Source organism: Halichoerus grypus, chromosome 9 (assembly GCF_964656455.1).
Source record: "Halichoerus grypus chromosome 9, mHalGry1.hap1.1, whole genome shotgun sequence".
NCBI classification, from domain to species: Eukaryota; Metazoa; Chordata; class Mammalia; order Carnivora; family Phocidae; genus Halichoerus; species Halichoerus grypus.
This window is the reverse complement of record NC_135720.1, coordinates 81,633,078-81,648,360: the sequence shown is the minus strand read 5'-3', so window position 1 is coordinate 81,648,360 and position 15,283 is coordinate 81,633,078. Positions and strand designations below refer to the sequence as shown.

The 15,283-nt window shown below is 38.6% G+C and overlaps 1 protein-coding gene across 2 annotated transcripts in view; it reads left to right on the top strand.

Moving 5' to 3' along the window:
• The window catches only part of CD109 (CD109 molecule), a 134,083-nt gene that overhangs the window by 98,504 nt on the left and 20,296 nt on the right, over nucleotides 1-15,283 (top strand). For both annotated transcript variants that reach the window (XM_078055088.1, XM_078055087.1), the window contains 6 exons: nucleotides 2,543-2,624; nucleotides 4,819-5,047; nucleotides 8,247-8,412; nucleotides 9,943-10,133; nucleotides 10,819-10,974; nucleotides 12,013-12,078. In XM_078055088.1, coding sequence (XP_077911214.1) covers nucleotides 2,543-2,624; nucleotides 4,819-5,047; nucleotides 8,247-8,412; nucleotides 9,943-10,133; nucleotides 10,819-10,974; nucleotides 12,013-12,078 — 890 coding nt within the window. The remainder of the gene's footprint in view (nucleotides 1-2,542; nucleotides 2,625-4,818; nucleotides 5,048-8,246; nucleotides 8,413-9,942; nucleotides 10,134-10,818; nucleotides 10,975-12,012; nucleotides 12,079-15,283) is intronic.

Below are 15,283 nucleotides of genomic sequence, written 5' to 3'. Positions count from 1 at the left end.
AATAATATATAAATGTATGTATAATTTGTATGTTAATATTAGGGACATTAGCCATTTATCTGTGTGTGGCACATATTTTCTTCTAATTCATCATCCTTTAACTTTGCTAATATGTGTTTTGCCATGGAAAAGTTTAAAAGAATTTTTTGTGGCCCTATTTATTACATATTTTCTTAAAAACTGGGTGTTAGAAAGCCTTTTCCCATGCCCGTGGTATGGGGTGATGCCTCTTGTTTATTGAGGGCTTGCCAGGTAAAGGTGCTGCAGGTGACCTTGCACTTGGTGTGTTCTGAGTTCCAGTGTCCTCATCTCTGAAGATGCTGTCTCTAAATAGCATCTACATCCTAGAGTTGTGAGAATTACCTGAGTTCATACCTGAAAGGGCTTTGAACAGTTCCTGACACATAGTCAGTGTTGGATCAAGATCGGATATTTAATTTTGTGCCATAGTATTTCAGTTTTAAATATCAATATTATAACACCATTCTTTAAATTAAAGCAAAATTCTGGCATCACCTAAATGTTGTTTGTATTTCTTTTACTATAGGTCTTAAAGCTCACCACGAAACAGTGTCTTGTTTTTTACATGCTTTGTCTTATTGTAGCTTAAATCAGATACTCAGATCTGGGGCTTCTGGGGAAGGGCTCAAGGAGGAAAGTTTGGGACATGGCAAGAGCAGATTAACTGTAATTTTAAACCATCAATGCTCATGTTTTGTTAGTTAAATATGAATAATTACTTATAGTTATTGATGCGTCTAAAATGTGGTATTCATAAAGTAAAATTTTTTTGTTACTAGAGTTTCCTAGGGATTGAATTCAACATTTTATAAATGCTTATGGTTTCCAGGCTCCATATAACCATGCTACAAATTTCATACTGTGTGATGTCCCCTGTCTGTAGTAGAATCCTTTAATTTTCAGGAAGAGTGCTTGGTTCCCAGAGAATCATTGATAATGCCTTGAGTTGGAAACATTTTTGGCTCCTGCTTATGCTTGCTATCTAATGATAAATTGTTGCTATTTTTTTTTAAGTGAGAGACTATCAATTTTTTAAGATTTTATTTATTTATTTGTCAGAGAGAGAGAGAGAGAGAGCACAAGCAGGGGGCGGCAGGCAGTGGGAGAGGGAGAAGCAGGCTCCCCGCCGAGCAGGACCCAGGACCCTGGGATCATGACTGGAGCCGAAGGCAGCCGCTTAACTGACTGAGTCACCCAGGCGTCCCAAATTATTGCTATTTTAATTTGATTTTTAGCAGCTTAGTTTGTGGTGGGTTGTTTGGTGAATCTTTTAGTGTTTGGCCTATGATTTCTCAGTCATTGGTCTTTGAGACCTGCATTCATTGCTTTGCAAGTATGAAACACCTGCCTTATTTGCAGACATTTATTTGCAAATATGAAACATCTGCTCTTACTAAAGCAGCTACATGAGCCTTAACCCCATTCTCAATTTACTTCTATAATGAGACTTCATTACCACTGCTGGGTTCTTTTTTTTTTTTTTTTTTTTTGTGAGACTTTAGAATTGTTGTGGTGGGCAGAGACCGGTTCTTCCTTTGGTTTACCTCAGTTGGCCATGACCAAAAAATTTTAAAGCAGTTGTCTTAGATTATTTAGCAGTTTTCCCCTTCTGTTGCTGGCCTGAAAATAGGAAGTATTTTTACTTTTCATTTTAGCCCTAAACTTTAATTATGATACTGTAGATAGTATTTTTCTTAGGTAGCAAACAATTTTAGATGATTAAGCATGGAAACTATTGTAGTCAACATTACAGACTTAAATGAAACTTGGCCTTTGGTTTGCTTACTTTTAAATATTTTATTTATCTATCTATTTATTTATTATTTAGAGCATGAGTTGGGGGAGGGGCATAGGGAGAGAATCTTTTTTTTTAAGATTTTATTTTTGAGAGAGAGAGTGAGCGAGCAGGATGGGGGGAGGGTCAGAGGGAGAAGCAGATTCCCCACTGAGCTGGGAGCCCTGATACAGGACTCGATCCCAGCACTCTGGGATCATGGCCTGAGCTGAGGGCAGATGCTTCACCGACTGAGATACCCAGGCACTCCCCCCGCCTTTCTTTTTTTGGTGCAAAAAGGGTGATTTTACTAAAGCACAGAGACAGGACCCATGGGCAGAAAGAGCTGCTGCAGGGAGAGAGAATCTTAAGCAGACTCTGCACTGAGTGTGGAGCCCCACTCAGGGCTCGATCTCACAACCCTGAGATCATGACCTGAGGCAAAATCAAGAGTCAGACTAGTTTGCTTCCTTTTAACTGGCTAGAACTGCTGTCTCTGTTATAGTATTCTTCTGAATTTAATTTGGGGCTATCACAGTTCTTATTTTACATGTTCTGCTTGAAAAATCTTGATTATTTTAAATCTCTCACAGCACTTAATATAGAAAGTATTCAGTATTAGTTGCTGATTTGATATCTTCTCTCCCATTCTTTGTTCATGTTTCCTTAATATGAAGTCATGATTAGAAACTAATTCATTTCAAGTTGTAATTACATTGATTATCTGTCTACTTTTTTGTTCTTCAGGTTATCAGAGAGAACTTCTCTATCAGAGGGAAGATGGCTCTTTCAGTGCTTTTGGGAATGATGACCCTTCTGGGAGCACTTGGTAAGTGTGTGTGTTTTTTTTTTAAGATTTATTTATTTGAGAGTGTGAGTGAGTGCAGGGAAGGGCAGAGGGAGAAAGAGAGAGAAACTTTAGCAGACTCCTCACTGAGCTTGCTGCCTGATTCAGGGCTTGATCTCAAGACCCTGAGATCATGACCTGAGCTGAAACCAAGAGTCAGACGTTTATCCGACTGTGCCACCCAAGAGCTCCCACTTGGCAAGTGTTTTTACTAACAGAACAAATCTGTCATGAATGGGCTCTTACTCAGTCAAAATGGCCATGAAACTGACAGATGTGTCCCTCTGTATATAGGCTTGTAGGTTGCTTTTCCTATAGCCGGGCTTTAAAAGAGATTTTCCTTTTTAAATATGGTTTTAAAACACTAATAAGTAAAATGTTTTTATTTAGAAAAGATAAGCTATAAATCCTTTTTTGTGGGAAAAGTAGTAAGAATGCTTTATGATGATGGTGCAGTTGACAAGAAAAACTGGTTAGAAATACTGAGTGATTGTGACATAGTTTTTGTTTGTTTGTTTGTTTGTTTGTTTTAGAGAGAGCACTCGAGCAGGGGAGGAGGGCCAGAGGGAGAGGGAGGAGAGTGAATCTTAAGCAGGCTCTACGCCCAGGGTGCTCGGATGGGGCCCGATCTCATGATCCTGAGATTGGGAGTCAGTCGTTTGACTGAGCCACCCAGGCACCCCGACGTAGTTCTTTTCTTAATCATACATGATCAATACAAATTTTGTATTAACACAGTCAACATAGTTTCTTTAAGGTTATTTTTTTGTGAAAAACAGTGATGGAATTGAGTAATAAGCATACAGATTTCCTCCAGAATGGAATCTCTGTGTGGCTGATTTTGGATGATTATTTTCTCTCCTTGCACTATTGTCAATTCTACATTTCACCCAGAAGAAGATTGACTAACTGTAGCAGTCAGGTTAGACAAGGCACGCTGCGGTAACAACCCTCTAAAATCTCAGTAGCTTATTAACAAGAGCTTCGGTCTTGCTCGTCCTGCATTTCCGCTGTTGGTCAGCAGGGGGCTCTATAGTCTTTGCTCAGCAGCCACTGTCTCCCCAGGAGGCTCCAGACTTGTCTCAGTCTGAAAAGAGAAGGCTGGAGTATCCAACACTGGTAATTAGGTGCTTCAGCCTCGGTGCAACATCTCTTCTCACTTTATCGTTATGACAGCTGGTCACATGGCCGTGCTTAACTTCAAAAGGGCAAAGAAGTGAATTTCTGTGCATACTCAAAGTAAAAGAGGATCAGATATTACTGAATACTAGTAATATTTATCACACCTAAACATTTCATAGGATGAGACATAGCTGCTTCAAATTTTCTTTTGGCCGTGTCAGGATAGAGATCCATAAATAGAAAAGTTTCGGTGTTTTATTGCTTGATGATCTATTCACCTAAATATGTATTGTTCTATAGCAAGCATTGGCAAACTTTTTCTGTAAAGGCTCAGATAGTAAGTATTTTAGGCATTGCAGGCCACATAGAGTCTCTGTTGCATGTTGTTTCCTCTTTCCTTCTTCCTTCCTTCCTTCCTCCCTTTAGAAACCATTCTCAGGTGGAGTGTGCTGGAAAGGAGACACAGGTAAACAGACCCTGGGCTGGATTTGGCACAAGGACCAGATTTGGCCTGGACAGATTTGGTTTGTAGGCTGTAATTTTCTGACTCCTGTCCTATCGCAGAGAAAATATCCATTTTCTCTAGTTAAAAGTACTACCATTTGATTGTGAACTATATATACTTCATCCATAGCTTTAGGGTTGAGCCAAGTGTGTAATGGGATCTTCCTTGGTAAATACCTAGAACAGTCCGAAGATGATAACCTTGGACAATTTAATTCTTCTGGAGTGTCGAATTCTCAACCTATAAAATAGTGGGGGGGGGGGGGGAGCGGATTAGATGATTTCTAAGTTCCTTTCCAAATCTGATGTTTTGGGAGTTGACGTGGAATTACTTGGCCATACCAAGTGGAAACTGTGTCTAGCAGCTAGGCTGAGATGTTCATGCTGTCTCTTTGTTGCCTTTTTTCCCTTTGTTCCTTCTTCAGTGATTATCCTTTTGTGAATCTTGTGGTGGGGAAAAAATGTTGTTATTGTTGGTGTTTTCTTGCTCAATGTTATTTAGAAGACTTAGAAAGTGTATTTTATGTAATTTTTCTCCTTTTTCACCTAGGCTGTCAGCTTTTGTTCTAAGATGTTTCCTTGAAGCTGATCCTTACATAGATATTGATCAGAATGTGTTACACAGAACATACACGTGGCTCAAAGGACGTCAGAAATCCAATGGTGAATTTTGGGAGCCAGGAAGAGTGATCCATAGTGAGCTTCAAGGTGGCAATAAAAGTCCAGTAACGCTTACAGCTTATATTGTGACTTCTCTCCTGAGATATAAAAAGTATCAGGTATTTAATCTTTAATTTAATAAATGATAGGTGGGAAATCACAAGGAAGGTAGGTCTTGATGAGTCAAGAATGTGTTTGGAAACCAAAAGAGTTTTACAATTTTACATCACATTTGAAGTCTGAATTTGGGTACCTTTTTGCTTTGCGTTTGTGGCCATATTCTACAATCTGAGAATGAAAATATGAACCCACTCTTTCAGAATAACTAAGAATGCTTTCTTATATAAATGTTGTACTTGCTATTGGTAAGATAAATCGATACGTATTTTATCATTGGAAAGGTTCATTTCTTAGGGGACAGAAAAGTCTTCAGAATTTGGGAATGCATTCTAGCACATTTAGGTTGTGAAGGATTTTCTTTTTAATTTCTGAAGTATCATGGAGCAATTATAATGTCTGCTAATTTAGTACAAAATATACCCACACTGTAAAAATCCTGTTAAATGGGCGTGGATGTCTGGATGAGAATGAGTAGGCATGAAAAGTTATGCTAATGAACTTAATTTTGTTCCAGAGCTGTCTCAGTGATTGATGCCTTTACTGCTTTAATGGCAACTGCATTTCACATGATCGAAAACAGCCATTCTTGATAGTAAGCTCCTACTATTTCCCTAGTCCAGTACTAGGCACGTGGAAGATAAAGTTTCCCCTAAACTTAGAGCTTCAACACCTGAGATTAGATATGAATAATATTTTTCTCAAGTTATGTTTTGTGCTCTCATCTGAGTTCATGATATTCAATGGTAGAAACACTGGCAAAAGTTCTGCTTTTTATTTCTTATTCCTTCTAGGGAATGGTGCCTATTTACTCATAGAAACTGAAAAGCAGGGTTTTTTCTTTTTTTTTTTTAATCTTTTCTTTATTTTTATTTAAATTCCAGGTAGTTAACATAGTGTTATATTAATTTCAGGTGTACAACATAGTGATTCAACACTTCCATACAACACCTAGTGCTTAATCACAAGTGCACTCCTTAATCCACATCACCTGTTTAACCCATCCTCCTGCCCACCTCCCTTCTGTTTGTTCTCTGTAATTATGAGTGTGTTTCTTGGTTTGCCTCTCTCTTTTTTCTCCTGTATTCATTTGTTTTATTTCTTAAATTCCACATATGAGTGAAATCATATGGTATTTGTCTTTCTCTGACTGACTGACTTAGCATAATACTTTCTGGCTCCATTCATGTCGTTGTAAATGGCAAGATTCCATTCTATTTTATGGATGAGTAATATTCCATTGTATACACACATGCACACACACACACACGCATATCTTCTTTACCCATTCATCAGTCGATGGACACTTGGGCTGCTTCCATGTCTTGGCTATCGTAGACAATGCTGCTATAAACATTGGGGTTGCATGTATCCTTTTGACTTAGTATTTTTGTATTCCTAGTGCAATTGCTGGATTATTGGGTAGCTCTATTTTTAATATTCTGAGGAACCTCCATGCTGTTTTTCAGAGTAGTTGTATCAGTTTCTTTTCCCACCAACAGTGTATGAGAGTTGCCCTTTCTCTACAGCCTCACCAACACCTGTTGTTCCTTGTGTTGTTGATTTTAGCCATCTGATAGGTGTGAGGTAATATCTCATTGTAGTTTTGATTTGTATTTTCTTGATGATCAGTGATGTTGAGCATCTTTTCATATGTTTGTTGGCCATCTGCATGTCTTCTTTGGAACAATGTCTATTCGTGTCTTCTGCCAATTTTTTTTTTTTAAAGATTTATTTATTTACTTGAGAGAGAGAGAGCGTGTGAGCAGGGGGAGCGACATAGGGAGAGGGAGAGAATCCTCAAGCAGACTCCCCTATGCAGGGCTCAATCCCAGGACCCCAAGATCAGGATCTGGGCCGAAATCAAGAGCTGGACGCTCAACCAACTGAGCCTTCCAGGCACCCCTCCCATTTTTTTTTATTAAAAATTTTTTATTTTTAAGTAATCTCTACACCCAGTGTGGGGCTTGAACTTACAACCCTGAGATCAGGAGTGCACATTCCATGACCAAGCCAGCTAGGTGCCCCTCTTCTGCCCATTTTTAATGGGATTATTTGGTTTTTGGGTGTTGAGTTGAATCAGTTCTTTATATATTTTGGATACTAGTCCTTTATCAGATATGTCATTTGCAAATATCTTCTCCCATTCTGTAGGTTGTCCTTTAGTTTTGTTGATTGTTTCCTTGGCACGCAGAAGCTTTTTATTCTGATGGAGTCCCAATAGTTTATTTTTGCTTTTGTTTCCCTTGCCTCAGGAAACATCTAGAAAGAAGTTGCTATGGCCGATGTCAAAGAGGTTACTGCCTGTGTTCTCTTCTAGGATTTTTATGGTTTCAGGCCTCACATTTAGGTCTTTAGTCCATTTTGAATTTGTTTTTGTGTATGGTGTAAGAAAGTGGTCGAGTTTCATTCTTTTGCATGTTGCTGTCCAGTTTTCCCAACAGCATTTGTTGAAGAGACTGTCTTTTTCCCACTGGATATTCTTTCCTGCTTTGTTGAAGATTAATTGACCATGTAGTTATTCGTTCATTTCTGGGATTTGTATTCTGTTGATCTGTGTATCTATTTTTGTGCCAGTACCATACTGTTTTGATCACTACAGTTTTGTAATATAACTTGAAGTCTGGAATTGTATACCTCCAGCTTTGCTTTTGTTTTTCAAGATTGCTTTGGCTATTTGGGGTCTTTTGTGGTTTCATTCAAATCTCATGATTGTGTTAGCTCTGTGAAAAATGCTGTTGGTACTTTGATAAGGATTGCACTAAATGTGTAAATTGCTTTGGGAAGTATAGACATTTTAACAATGTTTGTTCTTCCACTCCATGTGAGCATGGAATGTCTTTCCACTTTGTGGAAAGTTCTTTGTGTTGTCTTCTGTTTTTTTCATCAGTGTTTTATAGTTTTCAGAGTATGGGTCTTTCATCTCTTTGGTTAGATTTATTCCTAGGTATCTTATTTTTGGTGCAATTATAAATAGATATGATTCCTTCATTTTTCTTTCAAAAGCAGTATTATTTTGAAAATGAATAGCAAATCTTTAAATGTCAATGATCATCATTGATTCCCATTGCCTAGGACAAAATCAGGTGCTTAAATAGTCACTGAAATTATTTTTTGAATGAATGTTTGGAAATACTTTTTGTTTAAATGCGTGGTAATGGGTTATTTTGAATAGTAAAATGTATGTTTTTTTTTTTCAAGCCTAATATAGATGTGCAAGAGTCTATCAACTTTTTGGAGTCTGAATTTAATAGAGGAATTTCAGACAATTATACTCTAGCTCTTATAACTTATGCGCTGTCATCCGTGGGGAGCCCTAAAGCCAAGGAAGCTTTGAATATGCTGACTTGGAGAGCAGAACAAGAAGGTAATGCATGGGGTCATTTGAGATTGTTAGACTGCTATGCATTATGAAATATACAAATTATGTGAGAAAGTTTTGTAAGCCAGATACGAAGTTGATAACATTTACCTCTTCTGAATGGGATGATAAATGAAATGCAGATGAGATCAGATGAGTCTGACATGGCTGTTTCTGCTCTCCCTGAGTTTTCTAGGGACTTTCAGGGCTTGGGTGTTTCCTTCTTTTAGATATGTTCTGCTCTCTGTTAGTTACCTTTTGAGTTCTTTGATGCTGTTTCTGGTTTCGTGGCCTTGAGTGGTCATTAGGACATGGGGTTGTGGAGAGACTTGGGTTTTGTTGCTGCTACTTGCTTTTATGAGCTTCAGTTTTCCTAACTATAAAATGGGAATAACACCTAGCAGATGTTCAAAATTTGAACTAAAATGCTAATTAGTGGAAATGCAAATGCCAAAAAATGCTGTTAGTGAGTTGGAGGACTTTTTTTTTAATGGGTTACAACAGGATAAAAAGTACAAGGGTTGCTACTTCCCAAATGGCCTCTGTGGTCAGGGATCCAGGTATGTGTGGGTGTGCGTGTGTGTGTGTGTGTGTGAGAGAGAGACAGACAGACAGACAGACATAGAGATGGGATGAGTGGGCAGAAATAATTTTACTTAATGTCCACCATTTCGAAGCCTTGTTAATTCAAGAAGGAATAAATATTGAATGTGTTTAGAGATTCCTAAGACTGTAAAAAATATTGCATTATTGTTAGTGGTAGTTTAGATCGAGTTCTTATTATCTTTACTGCCCGTTGCAGTGCTGGGGACTGAATTGTTGCATGGAGACTGTAGGCCTTGACATTTCTTCTCTGCTTGTCTAAGTGGTAGTTATTTCACATTCCACCTGAGTGCGATCATCATCTAAAGAGTAATATTAGATGTGGGAGGGGGCGCCAACTAAGATGGTCCTCTGGGGGTAGCAGGAATATCTTTCGGAAGATTGTTGAGTTGGCCAGGGTCCTTCATTTTTTTTCCTTGGGGGCTTGGATTTTGAACTTATAACACCAAATTTCAGATAATGAAAAAAAGGAGAGGTTTCCGGGAACATTAGAGCTGGTTAATGGCAGATTCCCAGAACAGGGTTCTTTCTAATGTGTCCTAAAATATTTTTAGGATGGCCTGGTCAGAAAAGTTATGTACATTATCTTCTGGAGTATAGTACGTTTCTCTTTTATTTATAGCTGTTTAGTCTCAAGCCAAACGTGGAATTTCCCTTGGGAAATTATTTTCATCACAACATCCTCAAATATAAAGAAAAGGATGAAAATTTATAAGTTGTAGTAGTCTGGAAAGTGACCTATAAGTACATGTTTACATGTATGTCTGTGTGAGCATACATATTATTGTATGGCATAAATATATTCATATTTGGAAATATATCTCTCCATATATTTGCTAGTCAAGTAGGACTTGGACCAGTGTAGGAATATTTAATGGTGTAAAATGTAATTTTTGCTCAGTTGGTCAGACTATTATTACTTGTCTTTTGCAGGAGGCATGCAATTTTGGGTGTCATCAGAGTCTAAACTTTCTGAATCCTGGCAGCCACGTTCCCTGGATATTGAAGTTGCGGCCTACGCGCTGCTCTCACACTTCCTGCAATATCAGGTGTCTGAGGGAATCCCGATTATGAGGTGGCTCAGCAGGCAAAGAAATAGCTTGGGAGGTTTTGCGTCTACCCAGGTGAGTGATGATAGTTTTTCATTTTTTAAGCTAAATATAGTTTAAATATATATGTAATTTTTTTTATTTTTTTATTTTTTTTTTAAAAGATTTTATTTATTTATTTGAGAGAGAGAGTGAGAGAGAGAAAGAGCACAAGAGGGGGGAGCGGGAGAGGGAGAAGCAGACTCCCTGCTGAGCAGGGAGCCCGATGCGGGACTCAATCCCGGGACTCCAGGATCATGACCTGAGCCGAAGGCAGTCGCTTAACCAACTGAGCCACCCAGGCGCCCATATATGTAATTTTTAAAAAGAAGTAGGTGGCTGCTCTTTTCATGACTTCATAAAATTGGCAATTTAAAAATTCAGCCCCTTAGGTCAAAGGTCCAAGTTACTGATTTTAATCTTTTTCTCATCACAGATATAAATATCATATGTGATATGTATATGGAATAAATTAGTTCCCCATCTATATTGGCCATCTTTCATGCATGGTAGAGTAGATACTCAGTTTCAGTCAGCAGGTACTTTCCGAGCCTCTCCTGTACTGTAGGTCAAGGACATTCAAAAATGAATAAAGGAGAGCTCCACTCCCAAGGAAGATGGATGAATACATAGTGGGTGTCCTAAACATTACTAACTTTAAAGACTCTTTGGTGACCTTGATACATACTTACATGCACACATGTTTTTCTTTCCTCAACAGGACACCATTGTAGCCTTGAAGGCCCTATCTGAATTTGCAGCTCTAATGAACACAGACAGGACAAACATCCAAGTGACTGTGATGGGGCCCAGTTCACCAAGTCCTGTAAAGTTTCGGATTGACACACAGAATCGCTTTCTCCTCCAGACGGCAGAGGTGTGGACAAGGGGGTGGTTATTTAAAATTACGTGTGGGTGATCGCTTATTGCTGGAATGCTGTTTTATTTCCATTCTATTGACTTCAACAAAGACTTGTTCCTAGAGCCCTCTAAAGAGACTGGGGGAAGGAATGCCCTCCTTTGGTTGAGTTTGCTGAGCTGGGGAAGAGAGGAGAGGAGAGGAGGGGATGGGGACTTTGGAAAGATTTGGAAAAGGAGAAAATAGGGGGAAAGGAATGGAACCTGCTGAGTTCCTATTCTTTGCAGGCAGTGTGCCAGATTTCTTTACAGGTGCTATTGCATTTGCTTCTCAAACCAACACTAAGAAAGTACGTACTTTCATCCCCACCACACACATGATAAAATGAGGCTGAGAGAGCTTAAGTAACTTGCTCAAGATCATGTTGCTAGTAACAGTGGAGCTAGGATTTGGACCTATGTTTCAGACCATGTTCTTTCCAGCTGCACCACGTGTCCTCTTAGGAGAATTGATAGAATCTGTAGGAGGATTCTTACTTTAAAATAGAATGAAGGCTTATCGTAGACCCTAACTTTATTCCTGTGGTTAACCTTGTGGGAAGCTGAGAGTGATGGATGAAAGTGATAACTTCAAGGCTGGAAACTGAGGAAGAGGGGTGGTGGCAAAAGAAAAGGAAGGAGTAGTGTGAATCATAGTCCGTGATCATGTGCCGCTGTGTTCACAAGAAGACCAGCAGATTAGGCGCTAAGGGAGATGGGAGGAGTGAGAGGACTTTTGTTTCTTGTGTCTCTTGCTTTCACACCTCTAGAAGGGCAGCCTTACCCCTCTCTCAAAGGGTAGAGATGAGGGTGCGTGGAGAGTGAGCCCTTCCTCTGCCTTCACCTCTCTTACCTGGTTGGCCCATAGCTTTTGACATGTGAGGCTGTGTGACATTCTGAGAGCTTTTCACAGATGGCTTACACTCCTAGTGAGGGGTATCATTGATTTCTTGTGCTAGCCAGAAGGACCTGGATATGGAAGATTAGCCTCATTCACTTTTTCCCCATCTTTATTCAGCTTGCTGTGGTACAGCCAACTGCAGTTAATATTTCCGCAAGTGGTTTTGGATTTGCTATTTGTCAGGTATGTAATAATGTTCATTTTTGTTGCGTTCAATATGACTTGTTATGATAATTCTTTCATTTGGGGTACTGCTAAATCTGTAACAGATAATGTATAAAATTCTTAAGGATTTCTATCTGTGACTTAGGTAAGATAAATCACTCTCTTTAATAAAAAGTATTAGAGGGGTGCCTGGGTGGCTCAGTCGTTGGGTGTCTGCCTTCGGCTCAGGTCATGATCCCAGGGTCCTGGGTTCGAGCCCCGCATCGGGCTCCCTGCTTGGCGGGAAGCCTGCTTCTTCCTCTCCCACTCCCCCTGCTTGTGTTCCCTCTCTCGCTGTGTCTCTCTCTCTGTCAAATAAATTAAAAAATCTTTAAAAAAAATAAATAAAAAGTATTAGAGATGTTACTACTAGTCAGTAGACAGCAACCAAATGGATTGATAATCTTGGAAAAATATTTCTTGAGTATTATATGCTTTTTGAAGTTAGGATTAATTCTTTTGATATAATTCATGTGAGTTGTTGGGAACTCCCATCTTTTTTGCAAAAATACAGCTCAGAAATTGTAATGCTGGTAGAGTTTCTACTATGACTTGATAATAAATACAATAAATTTTGCCTATAACTTTTTTTTTTTTTTAAAGATTTTATTTATTTAAGAGAGAGAGCATGGGAGAGAGCACATGAGCAGGGGGAGGGGCAGAGGGAGAAGCAGGCTCCCTGCTGAGCAAGGAGCCGGATGCGGGGCTCTATCCCAGGACTTCAGGATCATGACCCGAGCCAAAGGCAGCCGCTTAACCAACTGAGCCACACGGGCGCCCCTGCCTATAACTTCTTAATATTCATCTAACAATATAAAGGTCAACATGGTATTACAAGGAATTGACTTGAAGATAGGAAATGTGTCCCTTCAATGTAAAATCTTATATAATTGTTAGCTAATTGAATTTAAATAAAAAAAATAAAATCTTATATAATAGTAAATAAAACAATTAGAGAATGATACATTCAATGCTTTGCTATAAGAATAAAATCCAAAGAAACTTACCTTTAATGGTGCAATAGTGTTAGAATAAAATGGTAGTATGTAAAATCCTGAATGGAATAGTTATTATACTTAATACATTGAAAATTATAGGTACTTGACATAATCTTATTGGAAACCAAAAATAATATGTTATAGGACTAAAAATTGTTATGTGCTTGGTTAGAATATACAAACCAAACAAACCCTAAAAGATTTACCAAGAAAGTTAAAAAAAAAAAAAGGCTATTATAGAGAAAAGGTACTTTTCCAAAAACCAGTACAATGTTCTAGTTGGAAAAACTGGTATAATTGCTAAGTAGGGCAGATAGATGGTCAGGTATAATTTCAAAACCCTCAAATAATTCTAAGATTATTTTGTATAATATTCAAAACACGGCAGTAAATGTTTTTTTAAAAATCAAGGAAAAATGATCACAGTTAAAAGGAACAGTATTCAACAAAAAGGATAGAAAGAGAAAAGAGTGAATAATTTATATTTGTCTTTACTAACAGAGGCCATGTGAAAATTCTCATTCTCAAGCTGTCTTTCAAAGCAAACAGCAAATCCAAAAGTAAATACACAGGATATTTTAGATACAATTGAAAAATTATATGTACTTAAATCACCAAATTGGTTGGAATTCATTCTTGATTAAACCCAATGGAGATAAATTACTGAGGCCAAATGAGTTTTACTTGAACTTTGAAGGGCACAGCAGTGAATGTGGTACGTACTGGTCATAATGCTCACTACTCCAAACCTATATCAACATGCAGAAAACAAAAGGAAGGGACCGATAGGCACTTCTTAGGATGGAGAAACAAATTGCTAACAAGTTGGACACCTGGGAATATGTATTGAGATTCTTTTAGTTGCTATTTTTGTAAGTGCTCTAGATAAAGAAAGGAAAGAAACCTCTCAGGTTTGCAGTAAATGTTAACCCCATTTTAAGTACTGAAATGCTAAGCTCTTGAACATAAATTGCAAGATGTCTCAAAGTTCGCTGAAAGAGCAGTTGAGCTTTTTGTGGGTCAAACATTAACCCCAATACTTAGTTATAGATAAGTATTAATTATGACCCAGAGGACAAATCTAGTAGTTCTTGTTTGTTTCCTGATGACGTTGGTCTCTAAAGGACAATTGTATGCCACTGGGAAGGGGATGGTGGAAATAACAGAGACCATCTCTCCAGTTATATGAAACTGTTCTTCACCTCCTCCAAGAATATTCTAAAATTTTAATTGTCGTTTAAGAAAGAGTTGGAGGGGTGCCTGGGTGGCTCAGTCATTAAGCGTCTGCCTTCGGCTCAGGTCATGATCCCAGGGTCCTGGGATCGAGCCCCGAATCGGGCTCCCTGAGCAGCGGGAAGCCTGCTTCTCCCTCTCGCACTCCCCCTGCTTGTGTTCCCTCTCTCACTGTGTCTCTCTCTGTCAAAGAAATGAATAAAAATTAAAAAAAAAAAAAGAAAAAAAAAGAAAGAGTTGGAGAATATCCAGAGTGAGATAACCAGAATGATCAAGGGGACGTGGGGATTATACGAGCTAGGTATAGCAGAATAAAAAGTTGGAACTCTTAGGTTTGAAAGATGAAGGCTTAGAAAGAAGATTTATTTTTTATTTTTATTTATTTTTAAAAAGATTTTATTTATTCATTTTAGAGATAGAGAGTGTGTGGGTGGGGAGCAGCAGGTAGAGGGAGAGGGGACAAGCAGACTCCACGCTGAGTACAGAGCCCGAATTGGGGCTTGAGCCCCCATCCCTGAGATCATGACCTGAGCCAAAATCAAGAGTCAGACCCTTAACTGACTGAGCCACCCAAGCGCCCCAGAAAGAGATTTTTTTTAAAGTGTGAAAATCTACAAAGGGTACTAGATGTTTAGTTCTGAGGGGTGTGTGTGTGTGTGTGATTTAAATATAAGAAAATACAACATTACATAGCAACGGTAAAGCTTATGAACCTTGGTATCAAAAAAGGTGGAAGAAGTAGATTCCAATTCAACTTGGCATGAGGCAGGTGTACAAAATTTTGAGTATATTCCCAAGCTTCTGATCTTAGGAACCCTTTGGGAAAAAAACCAACTTATCCTCACACTTGCCCAGTGTCCCCACAGCACCTTTCACTGGTGGTAGGCACAGAGTATTTGCTGAAAAAGGCCCAGTTGTCTTGAAATCTGTCATTTATTTTATCATCTTTTAAA